The sequence below is a fragment of the Ambystoma mexicanum genome, chromosome 6p, assembly GCF_040938575.1.
Source record: "Ambystoma mexicanum isolate Mex_15411 chromosome 6p, UKY_AmexF1_1, whole genome shotgun sequence".
Lineage (NCBI taxonomy): Eukaryota > Metazoa > Chordata > Amphibia > Caudata > Ambystomatidae > Ambystoma > Ambystoma mexicanum.
This window is the reverse complement of record NC_090935.1, coordinates 318,578,428-318,597,157: the sequence shown is the minus strand read 5'-3', so window position 1 is coordinate 318,597,157 and position 18,730 is coordinate 318,578,428. Positions and strand designations below refer to the sequence as shown.

At 48.8% G+C, this 18,730-nt stretch overlaps 1 protein-coding gene across 6 annotated transcripts in view; it reads left to right on the top strand.

The window, feature by feature from the left end:
* Positions 1-18,730, top strand: part of PDZD2 (PDZ domain containing 2) — a 1,567,362-nt gene that overhangs the window by 905,732 nt on the left and 642,900 nt on the right. For all 6 annotated transcript variants that reach the window (XM_069627074.1, XM_069627075.1, XM_069627073.1 and 3 more), the window contains one exon: positions 11,323-11,749. In XM_069627074.1, the coding sequence (XP_069483175.1) occupies positions 11,323-11,749 (427 nt within the window). The remainder of the gene's footprint in view (positions 1-11,322; positions 11,750-18,730) is intronic.

Here is an 18,730-nt window from a genome sequence, read left to right as displayed (position 1 = left end):
CAGTGATCCTACTGTCCAGCCACTTTCCTCAGGTTTCTAGAGGTGTATCATTGCGTTGTCTTCTCCCTAAACCTGCAGATGATCAGTGATCCTACTGTCCAGCCACTTTCCTCGGGTTGCTAGAGGTGTAGCATTGTGTTGCCTTCCCCCTACGCCTGCAGATGATCAGTGATCCTGCTGTCCAGCCACTTTCCTCGGGTTGCTAGAGATGTAGCATTGTGTTGCCTTCTCCCTAAGCCTGCAGATGATCAATGATCCTACTGTCCAGCCACTTTTCTCTGCTTGCTAGAGGTGTAGCATTGCGTTGCCTTCTCCCTAAGCCTGCAGATGATCAGTGATCCTACTGTCCAGCCACTTTCCTCGGGTTGCTAGAGGTGTAGCATTGCGTTGCCTTCTCCCTAAGCCTGCAGATGATCAATGATCCTACTGTCCAGCCACTTTTCTCTGCTTGCTAGAGGTGTAGCATTGCGTTGTCTTCTCCCTAAACCTGCATATGATCAGTGATCCTACTGTCCAGCCACTTTCCTCGGGTTGCTAGAGGTGTAGCATTGTGTTGCCTTCCCCCTACGCCTGCAGATGATCAGTGATCCTGCTGTCCAGCCACTTTCCTCGGGTTGCTAGAGATGTAGCATTGCGTTGCCTTCTCCCTAAGCCTGCAGATGATCAATGATCCTACTGTCCAGCCACTTTTCTCTGCTTGCTAGAGGTGTAGCATTGCGTTGCCTTCTCCCTAAGCCTGCAGATGATCAGTGATCCTACTGTCCAGCCACTTTCCTCGGGTTGCTAGAGGTGTAGCATTGCGTTGCCTTCTCCCTAAGCCTGCAGATGATCAATGATCCTACTGTCCAGCCACTTTTCTCTGCTTGCTAGAGGTGTAGCATTGCGTTGCCTTCTCCCTAAGCCTGCAGATGATCAGTGATCCTACTGTCCAGCCACTTTCCTCGGGTTGCTAGAGGTGTAGCATTGCGTTGCCTTCTCCTTAAGCCTGCAGATGATCAATGATCCTACTGTCCAGCCACTTTTCTCTGCTTGCTAGAGGTGTAGCATTGTATTGTCTTCTCCCTAAGCCTGCAGATGATCAATGATCCTACTGTCCAGCCACTTTCCTCGGGTTGCTAGAGGTGTAGCATTGTGTTGCCTTCCCCCTACGCCTGCAGATGATCAGTGATCCTGCTGTCCAGCCACTTTCCTCGGGTTGCTAGAGATGTAGCATTGCGTTGCCTTCTCCCTAAGCCTGCAGATGATCAATGATCCTACTGTCCAGCCACTTTTCTCTGCTTGCTAGAGGTGTAGCATTGCGTTGCCTTCTCCCTAAGCCTGCAGATGATCAGTGATCCTACTGTCCAGCCACTTTCCTCGGGTTGCTAGAGGTGTAGCATTGCGTTGCCTTCTCCTTAAGCCTGCAGATGATCAATGATCCTACTGTCCAGCCACTTTTCTCTGCTTGCTAGAGGTGTAGCATTGTATTGTCTTCTCCCTAAGCCTGCAGATGATCAATGATCCTACTGTCCAGCCACTTTCCTCGGGTTGCTAGAGGTGTAGCATTGCGTTGCCTTCTCCCCAAACCTGCAGATGATCAATGAGCTTAGTCCTTAAAGGTGGACTACATATTGGATTGTAGTTTGTGAAATCCAAGGTATCGGACATTTTTTTTGTTTTTTAGGGATTGCTTGTTCCTTCTTGGAACATTTTCAGAACAGTGTCTTCATTCCAATGTTTGGTTACAGTAAAGCAAATCAAATCTGTGCGGTTTTACCTTGTTGATGTGAGACATTTGACTAGGCAAGAAGACAGTGGGTTTATTGTTGTGATGGTCCAGGGAAAGGGTACAAACCAGGTTGGCCTCCATCTCAAGACTGTGGCCATTGGCTTTCCCCATTTGTTTGTTTTTTTTACATATAATTTCTGCATTCTAAGCAGCACTTTCGTGCTAAGTAATTGTGAATGCTGTAGCCGAGTTGTTGAGTGCTGTGGGTGATGCTGATTTACAGAAAGAAGAATGGTATTTTATTTTTTACAGATAAAATTGAAAATCATATTCAGCACTTTTTACAAAATCACTTTTCTTTTTGGTTGATCTAGGCCTTAAATTGTTAACTAGCTTGTCTGGTCCATCGCCCATTTATTTTTTCCTGCCTTGCCCGATCCTTCCATACCTTTCCCCCTTTTCCGTCTCCCTCCACAGACCGCAGTCTGGTTTGATACACAGCGCGGGGTCACAATTTGCTCTCCTACAGACTGAGCCCTAACACCATCCTCTATCCTCACCGGGCTTTCCAGCACGGGAGCGGGGAACATTTAATAATAGGGCGCCAATGCTTTTGCATGGATGACCTACCCTCTCCGCTCTGGCGCACGCGCAGTGCGGTTTTCATTAGAATAGGGCACTGATGCATTTGTATCGGGGCCCTGTTCCAGTGACTAACCCCCTGCTGGCCCTCCGGCATTGACCTGCGCTGGGGGGGGCAGAGGGTGGACATCACATTTTTGTTTGACTTGCCGGGGCGCTGCTGCGCTAAAGCGGGCCCTGATCTTCCCCTATCCATACCAATAGGTTGGGCTCCACGGTGTATTGCTGAAGTGACACCTTTGAGCCAAAACCTAAAAGGGGGCAATGCACCCTACAAGTAGCAAATATGAACTAATTGCCAGGGACCCGGGGACAACAAGGCCAGTTTGCCGCTCTACCCGCTCTGCATGGGTGCTATGCTGTGCTCACATTTCTCCACCATTTTTATCAGCATGCCACTCTGAGCGTTAAAAGCATGACTGCGCATGCCCGGAAACCTCCCAGAACCTTCGCGTTCCATCTGCGCTCGGAGGCCAGGTGGGTTCCGCGGCTAAATGGAGCAGCTGGCGTTGCTGTCAAGACGGTGTTAACGGTTTTCCTAACGGAAACAATGCACGTTTACCTCAGTGAACATTCCACGACACTCACGGCCTGGCCCTCATCTTCTGACGCGCCCAGTAATCCCAGGGGTGGTTTATCGGCATTCTGCACCTGGTGCGGAGCGCGATCCCACAGTTGCGCGCCGGAAATCGGCGCCGCGTGCTCATGAATAAGCTCTTAATTACTGGAAATCAAACAAACACAAAAAGCGAGAAATGATGAAAGGCGGCGCTCTCGTCCTCCGCCGGGCCTCTGCGCGGGATTAGGCCTCTGTTGCGAGAAGCTGCTCGCGGAGGACTCTTTCAAGCAGTCCAATGGGTGTACATGGAGCAGCGGGTGATGGACGTTTTCCGCTTGGGATGGCACTGTCATCGCCTGAGCTCTCGGCTTTGTGCTGCCGTCAACACGTCGGCGTCGTGTGTTTATGGAAAGCATTCGGGTGAGGCTGGGGGGTGTGGAAGCAGGGACAGCATCGCTTTTCCTAAGCGCACCCACCCCTTGGCCCTCACCTGTGCACTTGGTGGAACGTTTTTACCTAATAAATGAAACTATTTTTACTGCAGTCTTAAATGTATGCTTTTCAGGCGGTGGCGGTGGGACCCTCAGCTAACTGCTGTGATAAACCTAGCTTGGGTTCCTTAAGCAATGGAAAGCCTGCTCCAGGCCAGTGGTGGGCACCAGACATGCTGTGGTGCCCTCTCTGATCCCTGTGGGAGGGTGCGGAGGAAAGGGAGGGTATGAGGGTACCTGAAATCCCCCCGCTAGCCATGTACTTACCTTACCATATGTCAAGGAGGTCCTGGGTGGCTGTTTGGGGTTACCCATGCCCTCTCTCATAGGGTGTTCGCCCTTCGGTCCAGTGCCAAATGGTCACGTGCCCCCCAGGGCCTCGTTGCCTCTCTGCATTCTTCTGTGATGCAATCATGCACGTGGGCACAATGCATTTACTCATCTTTATGGGCGCATGCACCATGGAGAGGGAGGGTTGCCCACATCTGAATGCGCTGTCCCTGCAACACCAGGAGGACATTAGGAACTCTACCGCAGAAGGGGTCTTGTCTGTCTCTCTGCAATAAAGTGCTGCCCCGGCAGGGCAAATGTCGCAATCTACAGTTTGCATAAGGCAAGTCCTCAGATAATGCCGGCTCATAACAGTTGTCCAGAAATCTGAGTACACCTACAGAACCTCTTGGATCGGACGCCTACTACACGATGAGTGGGCGGACAATACTACTCCTCCTGTTGTTGTGGAGCCAAGCGAAAAGCGGGCTACTCGGCCTAATCATCACAGTCCATCTCCTCCCTCACAATCCTCTTCCTTCGCAGTCGTCCTCTGCCACAGACTTCTCTGCAGTCGCTCTATGTCCGAGTCTTTTCCACAATCCTTTGCCAGTCATTGTCATCACAGCCCTTCTCTTCTGTCATAGCCCTTCATTACATTTCTTTATCACAGTCCTTCATCAACCCTTCTCCTCCCTTCCAGTCCCACTCCTGCAGCACTCTTGTCCTTCCTGCCAGTCCTTCATCAGAGCTTTATCTTTCGTTGCGGTCCTCGTTTGCCACAGTCTTCCTTTGTTTTTTTTCTTGCATTACCGGCTCCTGATTTCACCCCAAACCTGCAATGTTTTGGTTTCCGCTGCTGTGTACTGCATCTTTATTGATAAATGTATTTGTTCCGAAAAGTTTGGGTTTCCAGATGTTTGACATTTTTACGGTGTACTGTGACAGAGGACTCAAAGAATACTCCAAATTACATATATGGTTCAAGGGTTTTATTAAAGATTTCAGCCTGGCGCTAGGCTCATCTCTCCCTCTCTCATCTAGAGATAGCATCGTCCATCTTAATCCAAGCAGCCCTATTCCCTGGCTTAGAAGATCCAGAGCATGGATAGATAGCTGGCTGCGAGAGCCAAAAGGCAGTTGCCTTCTCTGTCTAAACTCTCTCAGAGGCTTCCCAGGCTCTCCCTACAATGTGAGTTGGTTAGTGATTACCGGAGGGTTAGGATGTGCCTTTAGACATGCCTGACTCGGCCATCTTCCTCTCACACCCCATTGTTCCACTCTATTGCTATATAAACTACTCTCCCAACTCTATACCCTCCAACTCCTCCCAACTTCACTCCTTCTACTTCCTGCATCTTGTCTCCTCTGTCCCTCCTATGTCATTCATTCCTTCTACTACTGCCACCACCCCCTACACTCTACCACTCCCTCACCCACACCACTACTCCCTGCTCTACAATTCTACTGCCTCCTCTACACTACTACTCCTGCCTCCCTACTAATGCTCCCACCTCCCAACTGCTGCTTTTTTCCTCTTTACTATTCCAACCTCCCCACTACTACTTCTGCCTCCACACTACAACTAACACTACACCCCCCCCCCTTCTTCTTAGAAACCTGTGACGAATCCAGGGAGGTAGTCCCTTCTCTCAAACGGGGAACCACCCTCTTTGGGACTATGGAGGTGATGGTGAGGATACTAAAGTTAGGGTTACTTGAAATTTCACAAAGGAAACCTTAACTTTTGTGCTCATCAGTGAAATTGCCTTATCACTTGGGGAGAGAGAAGAATCCAGAATTACGTAATGTGATTTAGTAAGTTTCAATGTACCACAACGTATATGTAATGAAGATGTTAAGACGACTTGTCTTATGACTAATTGACTCTGGTGTGCGCCGCACAGGCGTGTTCTCCAGACATAAAAGACTTGCACCAATGGACTTTGGAGATGGAATAATCGATTTCATAGAAATGGAAATAACCTTGCTGTGTGAGTTAGGAATGTGTGAGAGCGTTATTGGAAGGGTCTTTCTGCATCAGCTGTAATTCTCCCTAGCTTTCTTTACGATAAGTTGTTGCCGCTCCACAATCTCACATTGAGCGGCACAGGTGATGTTCCTCCAAATCGGAGTGGCTGGATATTTTGGACATTCATGGATTACAGAACATTTTGGCCACATATAGTACGGGAGGAATACCCTCACACTGATTGGGCACCGGTGACTTGCTGTACAAGTAATTGGGCGGCCAGAGCTCTTCAAACACGTTACTGGCCTCTCTTGTTCACGGCTGTGGCCATGGGAAAGTGTAAGCAGAATTCCCACAATTCCAGGGGATTGGGCAGAGTCCAGAGGAAGTTCACACATTTCCTCTTCCATACAAACCATTCTATCCACCTGTAAAATCAGACGCTGCTGTATATGCAGCTATAGAAACGCCTGTCAGACTGACTCGTGACGGAATCTAATGAAGTGTCAAAGGTTGGCCCCGTTCAAGCAATAGTAGTACATTGTGCTGAGCACTATAAACGACAAGTCTGGCCTGTTTGAATTCAGGAGAGCACCTTCACCCGCAATAGCAGAGATGGTCCAGTTACAGCTGAAGTTGTCATTGCCATTTGAGGTTCCACGGCCCTGGGCACAGCTTAATACTGGGTTATGGTGGGCATCTCGCCAAAAGCCCAACTCATTGCAGCATTTTACTGCAAGCCACCTCCATCAACTGTTATTGTTGTGCCATTTTACCAAATGTGTTTCGGTTTTAGTTCTACGCCTGACCTGTGTATTGCAAAGCAGGGCGTCACCCGCGGTTACCCCCTCTTTTGGGCACTGCTGATTAAGCCTCCCATCACTTCCTTCGTCTGTGTTTGTTATTCCATTGCGTCCCTCTCTGCTTCTGCTCTACTGCCCACCGATGCTGCGTGTTTCCATTTTATTTTCAACTGCAAGATGTTCCTTTTTGAATTATTTTGTAATTTCAGTCCGTTTCACATTTAGCACAATGCATGCATTTTCGGTGAGGTGGCCCTGCGTTCACATTGATCGGCGTTGAAATGGCGTCCATCGAACTCGAGAAGGGAGGCTGGGTTAGCCGCCATTTCCTCGTGCACCTACCTTTGAACTATGAATGGGAAGCACTTGAGTGTTAAACATTGGAAAACGCGACGTTTTTACAAGTAGAAACTATGGGGTGAGGTACAATGAGGAAAGTGTTCCCGATTGTGAATGCACTTTGCTACCAGAAGTGCAGATCCTTGGCAGGCTTCAAGAGGCGTATACTCGAGGACCAAATCTCTTCTTCTGAGAATGCAATAGGTTATCGACTTCCTGAAGAAAAGAATGAAAGGAAGATGCCTTCTCCCCTAGCCTTTCTGTGGGTAGTACACAGTTTACGGGTGCTCAACTCAGATCTCGAGAGACACAAATCATGGCGGATTTCCCCATCATTAATATTCAGGGCTAGTTTAATGGACTCACCTTAAAGCGATCTCTTTCAGTGCGACCAGGCAGCTCTAGAGCGATGGTATGCGCTAGAGGCGCGCGCATCCATCCTGTAAAGGTGGTATGTTCTCTGCTGAATGTCACACCAGGGCTAGTTTAATGGACTCACCTTAAAGCGTTCTCTTTCAGTGCGACCATGCAGCTCTAGAGCGATGGTATGCGCTAGAGGCGCGCGCATCCATCCTGTAAAGGTGGTATGTTCTCTGCTGAATGTCACACCAGGGCTAGTTTAATGGACTCACCTTAAAGCGTTCTCTTTCAGTGCGACCAGGCAGCTCTAGAGCGATGGTATGCGCTAGAGGCGCCCCGCATCCATCCTGTAAAGGTGGTATGTTCTCTGCTGAATGTCACACCAGGGCTAGTTCAATGGACTCATCTTAAAGCGATCTCTTTCAGTGCGACCAGGCAGCTCTAGAGCGATGGCATGCGCTAGAGGCGCGCGCATCCATCCTGTAAAGGTGGTATGTTCTCTGCTGAATGTCACACCAGGGCTAGTTTAATGGACTCACCTTAAAGCGTTCTCTTTCAGTGCGACCATGCAGCTCTAGAGAGATGGTATGCGCTAGAGGCGCCCTGCATCCATCCTGTAAAGGTGGTATGTTCTCTGCTGAATGTCACACCAGGGCTAGTTCAATGGACTCACCTTAAAGCGATCTCTTTCAGTGCGACCAGGCAGCTCTAGAGATATGGTATGCGCTAGAGGCGCACACATCCATCCTGTAAAGGTGGTATGTTCTCTGCTGAATGTCACACCAGGGCTAGTACAATGGACTCGCCTTAAAGCGATCTCTTTCAGTGCGACCAGGCAGCTCTAGAGAGATGGTATGCGCTAGAGGCGCACACATCCATCCTGTAAATGTGGTATGTTCTCTGCTGAATGTCACACCAGGGCTAGTTCAATGTACTCATCTTAAAGCGATCTCTTTCAGTGCGACCAGGCAGCACTAGAGAGATGGTATGCGCAAGAGGCGCACGCATCCATCCTGTAAATGTGGTATGTTCTCTGCTGAATGTCACACCAGGGCTAGTTCAATGGACTCATCTTAAAGTGATCTCTTTCAGTGCGACCAGGCAGCTCTAGAGAGATGGTATGCGCTAGAGGCACGCGCAACCTTCCTGTAAAGGTATGTTCTCTGCTGAATGTCACACCAGGGCTAGTTCAATGGACTCACCTTAAAGCGATCTCTTTCAGTGCGAGCAGGTAGCTCTAGAGAGATGGTATGCGCTAGAGGCGCATGCATCCATCCTGTAAAGGTGGTATGTTCTCTGCTGAATGTCACACCAGGGCTAGTTCAATGGACTCACCTTAAAGCGATCTCTTTCAGTGCGACCAGGCAGCTCTAGAGCGATGGTATGCGCTAGAGGCGCGCGCATCCATCCTGTAAAGGTGGTATGTTCTCTGCTGAATTTCACACCAGGGCTAGTTCAATGGACTCACCTTAAAGCGTTCTCTTTCAGTGCGAGCAGGTAGCACTACAGAGATGGTATGCGCTAGAGGCGCGCGCATCCATCCTGTAAAGGTGGTATGGTCTCTGCTGAATGTTACACCTTGACCTGTGCAGTCCTGAAATGTTGGGTCTGTGGAAACTTAGGATATTGTATTTATTTAGAAAATGCGTCCATGGTCCATTTACAAGCACCAGATATATGCTTAGCAGTAATCCCAGAAGCCCCTAGAAGCAGTACCACCTGGCCGGACACCTGCCCGGCATTATAAAGAAAGGCTACAGATTCAGAAACGAGAAACACAGAATCTCAGCACTACTGGCTTACTGCCTTTGGCTTGACTTGTGAAAACAAAAAATAGGAAGCATTTACAGGAGACTGAGCGCTCCCTCTCCTCTAAATGGAATCCTTTGGTTGCAATTGGGACCCTTAGTCCCGTTTTGGCTCCCTAACACTTATCCCAATTGTGTCTTCCATTTCAATACACAAAACCTAATTGTAGGGACCAGAGCGGAAGAGTGCCGTATAGCAAAGAGGATGCATTTCATATGTAAATACCGTGTGGACAGTCCCATGAACAGTGCCTTTGTGAGCGAGTTTGCTGTGTGTTCAAAGCATGCCAGATACACAGTGCTTGGACTGTGCTGGCGGAGCACCTGCTGTGACTGTGTTTGGGAAATTGAATCGTCCGCTAATGGAAGGAAGCACTGGTCTTCACATTTCCTAACTTTCGTTGGTTGTTTTAAGTACTAAACTTCAGCAATATTCTTGCATGTAACTAATATGACTTAATTGAGCACTTTCTATAAAATAGCCATTTATGCCCGGCAGACGCTCAAGCCAAAACTCTAGCCTTGGCAACAGGAAAGTGGCGTGTTACATAGTTTTGGTACCGTGGTTGCAGCCGCTCATCCTCAGTTAGTGTTAAATTGAGTACCACAAATGGGTTTTAATAGTGACACCTGTTAGTTCAGAGCTTTGGGCCTTGGCCGCTCTGACGACATTGTTGCAACTAGGAGAGATGTCCACTGGTTACCTATTAAAGCCTGCGTTCACTTTAAAACATTGGCCACCGCACACTGCTGTATCTACAACGAAGCACGCCCTTGATCTCAATAACAGCATTTCCGTGCGCACTTCGAGGTCATCCACCAGCCTTGCGCTGAGATCGTCCACCAGCCTCACGCTGGTCACCCCACGTTACAAATACATTAGCGCAGGAGGCGCGAGCTTTTGCGTCACAGCACCCTCCCTCTGGGACTCTCTACCCCCGAACATCAGAAATCAACGCTCTTACACAACTTTCAAAAAACTTGTGAAAACCTGGCTGTGCAATAAGTAAAAAATTATAAATATAATTGTTCTTTTATAACACGCTCAATACCAGAGATAGGTTTCTAACTGAGGGATCAGGATTCGAACCTGTGTTGCTCTGCATTGTCCTGCTTCCAAGAGCCACTGAGCTAACCCCCTACAACCCCGTCCCTCTACAATGAATCATTGTCTATTGTACACACATGTCGACTGACTGGCTGATCTCACTGTTTTCTACCATAAAAAAGCTGTGATACCTCTGGCTTTGGGCATTACAAAAATGGGATAAATAAATAGATAAATAGATGCTGAAGGAATCCGGCATGAAGTGCTATGTAAATCATTCAATTATTATGTGGAAGATTTCTGTAGTAATGCAGCATATTTAATTTCGTTTTCCCTTACAACTTCTTGCATGGCTTAACAGTGGAACCTGAACATTGTGGCAAGGGGTCCCTGAGATATTTGCCACCCAGAGACATACACTTGAATACTAGGAAACCCACGGCACTGCCGGGGCTGCAGCTGAATGTCACATCCCTCTATATTAACTGATCACGTGGCCTGGGAAAAAATAATTGATTTAGAGTTGCGTTTTGGGTATTGCCCAATTTGATCGATTTTAAGTGATCGAATGGTACATCTGGCCGAATTCGGCCAGTATCATTCGAACGATTTAAAATCAATCAAATTGGTTAATCACTAACTAACAAGGGGAGCAGGGCTTACGGGGCTGTCCTCCTGCTCCCCATGTTCAGTTATGATTGCCTTTGGGGGTACCTGGGGTGTCCCCGCTTCCAGAGGATTGGAGGCAGAGGACGGGAAGAAAAAAAGAAAAGCGGACCCTGCTGCGTCAGATACGACCTGTGTAGGAGGAACGGAACTGACGTTGCAGGATCAGAATGAAAGCAGATGTGTAAAAGGTAAGAGGGTCGGAGTGCATTGGGGTCATGGATTTGTTGATTTTGGCCTCAGCAAAAGTGGTTTTGCAGCGAAATTGACTACAGTCAATTCCGCCGCGAACAATGATGCCATGGCCAAATCACACAGATCGCATTTTGCTATGAAGAAAATTGAACCAACATCTGTGCTATTCTTCCAACTGTGCTTTTTCAGAAGCATTCTTGCAAAATAGCCGCATTTGGAAGAGTTATCTACAGAATAAGTTGCAGATGGCAGAGTCTCCAAACACATGCCTTCGCAACAAAGCAAGACGTTTATTGCACACTGCGATCCCAGATCTTATGTTTTGTGGTATTTGCCAAGTGTTGAAAATTGATAGCAGCTTATGTATTCTGAACCTTGAGTGCATGATGTAAGCTGGTATAAATTGTTCATTGTTTGCAGGGAGACAGTAGCTAAACCTTGTGCCGTCTCTTTGATTGCAGCTACCTGGCTGAGCAGTGCTGGAATGGCGGATTCATCTACCTGATCATGTTGCGCCGCATTAAACGCAAAGCCCCGCTTCCTCCAACCAACAGTGGCAGCATCTGCGAACCCAAAACCACTCCTACCTCACAGACCAGCGCCAAAGCTCTCCAGAATGGGAAAAGGACCAGGAAATTTGGTGTCATCACCAGACCATCACTCAAGAAGGGCAGCCAAGACAGTAAAGAGGGGCAGGACTCTGAGCCTGATGATGGGCATCACACCCCTATGGAGGTGGATGGACCACAACCCCAGTTGTCACGGGTAGACAGTGACACCGAGAGCCAGCTGCAGAGTTTGGAGTCCACGTTTCCTGGTTCACCGTGTCCACTGCGCCTTTTTGAAGGTGGGAGGTCGGGAAGTAAACCAAGTGACCATTCTGCACAGGTACAAGCGTTTCCTTTTCTTTTATCTCAATTTGCTTAGATTTATTGTGTATAAATTTGTGAGATGATGGTACTTTTTATAGAGCAAACTATTACTGTGTCTGGAATTTGGCATTCCGAGATATAGAACGGCTCTTTTATCAAATGTTTGACCTCTGGTGTCAACACTTTTGTATATCGGGATACATTGGCATTCGTCTATTGTCTGTGCAAACTCGTTAACTTCACAGACACCACCATCCAGTACATCCTGTGTCGTGTCGCTGTGATGTTATTGTGCATGGTGGAAAATGTCCCACTGCCACTAATTACTTAGTTTTTGAGAAATGACTAGCTGGTGCTGGGTACCCTTGGATGACCAAGTTCCCAGACAAGAGAAGAATCTACAAGCTTGCATCGTACACTTTCACTTCTCCAGAGTCAACCAAGTCCCCTTAATACAGCACCCTCATCTCCACCTCTGCTCCCATCCTCGCAATCTACCTAAAAATCCCAAATCACTGCTGCACCCCTTGAACCTCTTCTCTGTCCTCCTATATCACAGTGGATGACTTTGCATGCTACATCTTCTCTGAACATTTCTCCATTAACGCCTGGCCTTCTCTTCCCTTTCTGGCTGTCATAACTACACCCTTGACATTTGGAGGCCCCTTCTGATCAGCCAACCCATCATGTGATAATGCTCACACCTTTATACTCGAAATAGTTAAGGATTTGGGGCCCTTTTCTGTTCTTACTGGACACCTCCCTTCAGCCTATGGCTATGCACTTGAAGCTCTCCTGTCAGACCTACCCTACAGAAGCCAAGGCTGACCTGCCAATCCAGAGAACTATCGCTTTGTCGCTTGCTTCCACCCACTGTTGTAATATTTTGTAACATACGGTTTTCATCTACATCACCATCCTTCTGTGACCACCTACCATCTAACCTGGGCCTTGGAGCAGACACTACAATGAAGCACAGTCACTCAGGCCTCCAACTTCCTAGCTATTGCTGAACGCTTCACACCGGTCCATATTCACCTAGATATCTCTGTTGCGTGCAACACGATTGATCTTCCATCTCTCCAACTCCCGCTCTATCGCTTGTGCTTCGAGGGCACTACTCTCAAATTTCTACGGTCCACCTGGCAGACCAGTCTTTCTTCATTCCCAATGCACCTCCTTCCTGTACGGATTTTCTTCAGTGGCATCCTGGGCCAACTCTTATTCGACTCTACACCTCCCTTCTGGGCAAACTCATCTTCTGCTCATGTCATCCCTTTGCCAATAACCAAATCTTCTTCTCCTTCCCCTCCTTTGCTCCCAAAGAACTGAATGGCAGTACATTGTCCCCAAAAAGGGATAATTCTCTCCATACCTACCGAACGCCTAATTATTCCCCCTCTGCTCTTTTCACCCCTTAATCCAGGGTTTACAATTTAAGGGCACAGTTTGACACCCATCTTAAACTCCATCAGTTCATTACCTCTGCTTCAACAGCTGCCAGTCTCAACATCATCAGGAAAAGCCCCCCCAGCCTCACTTTCTGCTAATCAGAACAGTGATCTCTGCTCAGCAAAAAGGATTACTTCTCCACCCAGCCCCTGGATCTCCCTCTCTATTCCTATCCCCCTCTCGACAGGGTTCATAATATGGCACTCACACTCTGTTTAATCTCATGCCATCCTCTGCCACCTTCTTTGTTTCTTGATGCACAACCATTCCCTTTCCAAATGTTTTTTTCTGGACCTTAAATCTCTCCACTTGCTTGCCCCTTCATTTCATACCATGCTGATTTTCTGCTGACACTCCTTTTCACACTCTCCAATCCCAACCCTTCTCAGGCCATCATTCCCTTTCCCTACTTTGAACTTCTGCTCCTTCTCCCTTCTGGCCTTCAACCATTGGAGCTCCCTACCCCCAGAAAACAAGATCACCCCCACAGTGGCATGCTTCAAAACCACCCCCAAGAGCCACTCATTCTCTATTGAACTGTCCACCCAACCCTGCGATAATGTTATCCTTCCACATGACCTCTACTGGAAACATTGCAAATATTCTGTTTCATTTGTGCTTTTCTCAGTCATTCACAATAAAAGCAAACCATTCATATAGTATTAAAATCAAATCACAAAGTATGAAGAAGAGATAATAAAAAACAAATAAAAATATAAAACTACAATAGCATTCAGAGGATAGCACAGGGGCAATGCGCTCGTCTCCGAAGCAAGACCACGCCGAGCAACAGAGATTTGAATCCCGGATGCGCGCTTAGCAACCAAACTCAGGTACGATATTAGGGATGTTATAAAAAAAAAACAAAATAAAAACCTAACACTAATATCTTACCTTACCTTTTTTGCCATCCTCATAATCTAATTGATACAAACATTTATATGCATGTATCTGTAAAATAAAATGCCTTCTGTAATGTCCGTCTCTCAACATCTTTTGGTTCTGTGCATCTGTGTTGTCCTCGCCCAATGTTCCAAGAACCCCCTCCTCCACCAAACAGGCTCTGTGATGGGGTTGAAACTCCGCTACCCAGTCTGTATGGCACCCGGTTATGAGGTTGCCGTTGCCGGCAAATTGCCCTTTCGTGATGCTGGAAGGTCTTTCCCCTCTTTAATGAATACAAACGACTCTACAGGTGTCAGTGAAGCTTGTTTTTTTTAAAAATCTAATTGCGCATGCATTGCTAGCATTGAAATCTGTGCTGCGCGTAGGCCCAAAAGCCATGGGTGAAAATGCACGAGACAAGGCTTCTTCACTGCTGCGAATGGTCTGGGTGTGAATGGCATTATATTAAGGCCTGTCTCTGGTATCAGAGAGTGGCACAACCATCTGTCAATCATGCCAAGGGTGCCAAAAAGAGACCAGCCAAGGCTGGGCGCCCATGTCCCCTCTGCATCAAACAGAAAGACCCCGGCTACATGTGATTTTAACGAATTTAAAAATAAAGAGTGTGTTTTGAACGAATCCAAAACGACGACAAAATATCGTTATTTTTTTGTTTAAAAAAAAGTTACATTATTTATTTTATTTTTATTTTTGGGGGGAGGAGTCCCCAGATCCCCCTGATCCTCCATGTTTAAAACCCCACTCCAACTCCCTCCCCACCAGGCTTAACCCCTTATCTCAACCCACATACATTTTTTTTAACAAAAATAGGTATCTTTGCATTGTTTTTTGATCTGTTAAGATTTCAATCTTTAATTTCTATTAGTTATAATCGCTGGATACCAAGGGGAACCCCAAGTCTAACTTAAACATGAATCCATCTCACTCACAAGGACTGTTTGTTTCGCCTAAGATTGGCCCCCTTCTGTAGTGGCGCAGGGAAGTTAAACTCTGGGCGTAGGCCGACGCAGAGTAAATCCCAGGGGTTGCGTAGCGATGGCTGGAGCGCTTTCATCCATCACTTTGGTCTCCACAGAGAGTGAAGCCTGAGGAGAGTCAGGCAGTGGGTGAAAGGTGTATGTACAGCAGGTCTGTTACGCAGCTGGCTGCCAGATGGAACAGCTCAGTGTCCATCTTGCACGTGAGGAAGCGGCTACCTGTCCACCCTCCGGTGGTGCCACTCGGAAGCATATCTGCGTGCTGCGCGGTCCGGGCCACGTGCCTTTTCAGTTTCATGGTCCTGTGATACATCCGCCTATCTTTTAGTTCCACAAGTACTGTTGACCCCCCAAAGCAGCACCAGTAAACCGGCCTCAGTGGGCGGATCTCGGTCACCCGTTTTTAGTTAGGTCGGGGTGTCATGTGTTGGAGAAGCGAACGGTGTGTTTTATGGCTCGTGCGTGAGTACTCTGGAAATGAATGCATGTATTCATTGGCAGCGCGCTGTCTTGCATTTGTGTTGGGGTGACCAGATTTTCAAGACGAAAAACTGGGACGACCAACAACCAGGGCTTTAAGTGGGCCGGGGTCTGCTGGGGCTGGGTCCCGGCAGGCTCGGAAATTTCGTTTTGAGGCGGGGCCCTGCCGGGGCCCACTAATCTCCCCTGGCAGCCCCGCCACAACACAAAAGGCATTTTTTTCTACCGCCTGAAGCTCTCGCTCGTGTGCGAGAGCTTCAGGCTTCAGAAAAAAATGCCTTTCAGCCATAATGGTAGCGCGGCACCTGCGAGGCATCCCTTTAATCAAGTGATGGACGGGGGCCGGCGCCACGATTATGGAGAAAACGTGAGGCCGCTGGAAGCAGAGGCCTTGCTTTCTAAATACTGAAGCTCCCGCGGAATCGCAGGAGTTTCAGTCTTTAGGAAAAAGGCCTCTGCTTCCAGTGGCCTCACCCTTTCAGCCTTAATGGTGACGCTGCCCCTCCCCAGCTGGCGAGGGGCAGCACCACCATTCGGTATGAATAGGCGAGGTGCTGTCCCCTGCCAAATGTTATGTCCGCCCTGCGCCCCGCAACGCGGTGACGCAAGGCGTCTGAATAAAAGCCCCGCCCCGCGCAAGTGAGGCAGTTCCGGACGCAGACTCTACCAATGTGTGGCGTGTTTCATTTGGCTCCGGCAGGAGCTGCGCCACTGCGGCCTACCTCAGAGGCCTTCAACGTTCTGCCTCCACACGGAGCCAGAACGTAACACTGGCGACGAAGGAAACGGGACCTAGCACACGTGATCGGCGCCCTCCCATCTCATTCCTCCCGCAACGCATGACCGACCGGCAACCAGGGACCACTGGCACCACTCCTGGTCGTGTGAGCCCACTGCGCACACAGTGCGCACGTGCGATCATGGCAGCGGGCACCTGGAGCGAGGCAGCGGCCCCATCCGCCAACATTTCTTCAGTCGGCCTCAAAAGGAACCATCAAGTGACGACGACACCCCACCATGGCGACCAGCACATCCACTCCCGGGCCTGGCACGCCCTCTAGACTCGCAGCAAATCTGTCGATGGCGTCACCGCCAGCTCGCCCACATAACAGCTCATCCACAATGATTCAGCCATTTGACCCATTCACGGATCCATCTTCGGTTGGCCCCCGGTGGCAGCTATGGCTCCAAAAATTCGAGATGGCAATGGAGTACAAAGACGTTACCTCCTCCAGGAAAATGAGATCGCACCTGTCATTGAATGTGGGGGACGAGGTGCTACGAATCTTCAACTCGCTAACTATTGCGGATGGCCAGGACATTTACCAACTATCGAAAGACGCTTTGACGGCTCATTTTCTTCCGCAACTCAACCCTGATTATGAAACTTTCATATGCTGCACCCCGTTTCAGGCAGAAGAGGAGACTTTGGATGCCTACCACACCCGGCTCAGGAAGCTGGCGATGTCGTGCGAGTTCACGGATGTCGATTAAAAATCCGGAGACAACTCATTAACAGCATCCAATCGGAGAAACTAAGAAGGATGGTGTTGGGTGAGAGGGGCATCTCCCTAACACGCATTCTGAAGCTGGGTCGTCAAAGGGAGCTGGCACATGCCAATGCCGCCAACATGGGCATGACTCTGCAAAAACTTCAACCTGCCCTCGCGTCATCCATGGTGGCCCACGACACCAATACAGTCCACTAGAGATGAATCTGGCGGCAACTACTCAATGGCCAGATGGCAGCCACAGATCCCGGGACCCAAGGAGTGTGGATGGTGGGACCCAAGGAGTGTGGATGGTGTGGTGGATCGCGTCATGGACGGCGAAACTGCTCAGTGCAAGGCACAACGTGCGGGGCATGTGGCAGAAAGGACCACTATGCCAAGATGTGCTGATCATGAGGTGCTTCATTACCGCCTCCGCAGAACCCCCAGGAGAAGAGTGGAACAAAGAAAAAGAAGCAGGCGATCACAAGGCGAGTTGAAACGACCAACTCGTCGACCGAGGAAGATGGGGATGATATCACAGGGACTCAGCAGGACCCCTGTAGAGAGAAACAGACCAAAGGGAGGAAAGTCTACCTGGTGTCAGCTTTGGATCGTGGGCACGCTACACAGAAAAAAGGGTTCCGGAGGTGCAAATGCCAGGTCACCCTCCAAAACCAACAGGTATGGATGACCATCGACATGGGAGCCTCGGTGAACGTCATGCCCACGAGCACTTTCCAAACACTGCAACCACGACCAGCCCTCAAGAACACAGACACTCTCCTGTTTGCATATGGCTGCAGAAAGCCATTACCGGTGGTTGGCAGATTTCGCACCACCCTCAGCCATGGTGAAAACAGACTACCGTCCAAAATATACGTAGTGAATGCAGGGATTGAATGCCTTCTGAGTGGCGATGTGGCTGAGGACCTAGGGCTAGTACAGTTCATCAGTCAAGTCAAGGAAGCCCAAGAGGTCGAGAACATCCTTGCACAGTTTCCCAACCTACAAAACGGGATTGGGTGTTTGAAAGTGAAGACGATCAAGCTCCATATTGATAAGTTGGTCTAGCCAAAGGCTGTCAGACACCAGAGGACCCCATTCCACATGCGCGAACAGGTGGAGTTAGAACTTAAAGTGTTGGAAGAAGCCGGCATTATAGAAGAGGTGATGGGGTCGACACCATGGGTGTCCCTGATAGTGGTCACAAAGACACCTAAACAGCCGGGAAAGGTCCGCATTTGCATTGACATGCGCCTCCCGAACACTGCCATCAAGAGGGAGCGCCACATCACGCCAACCCTCGATGAAATTGTGGCTGATCTCACGGGATTGAGAGTCTTCTCGAAGGTTGATCTGAAAGCAGGATACCACCAACTGAAGCTGCACCGGGACTCTTGGTACATAACCACATTTTCTACACATTTGGGTCTGCGAAGATACAAGCGGCTAAGCTTTGGGATATCTTCGGCAGCTGAAGTCTTCCAACAGACCATTCAAGAAGTCATCCGGGGAATACCAGGTGTCCTGAATGTGAGTGACGACATCCTGATCCATGCCCAGGACAAAGTTGAACACTCGAGAAGACTACGGATGCTTCTGGGCCGATTAGAAGATGCGGGCCTAACCATCCATAAGGAAAAATGTGAGTTTTTTAAGACAGAGATATCGTTTTTTGGCTACAAGTTT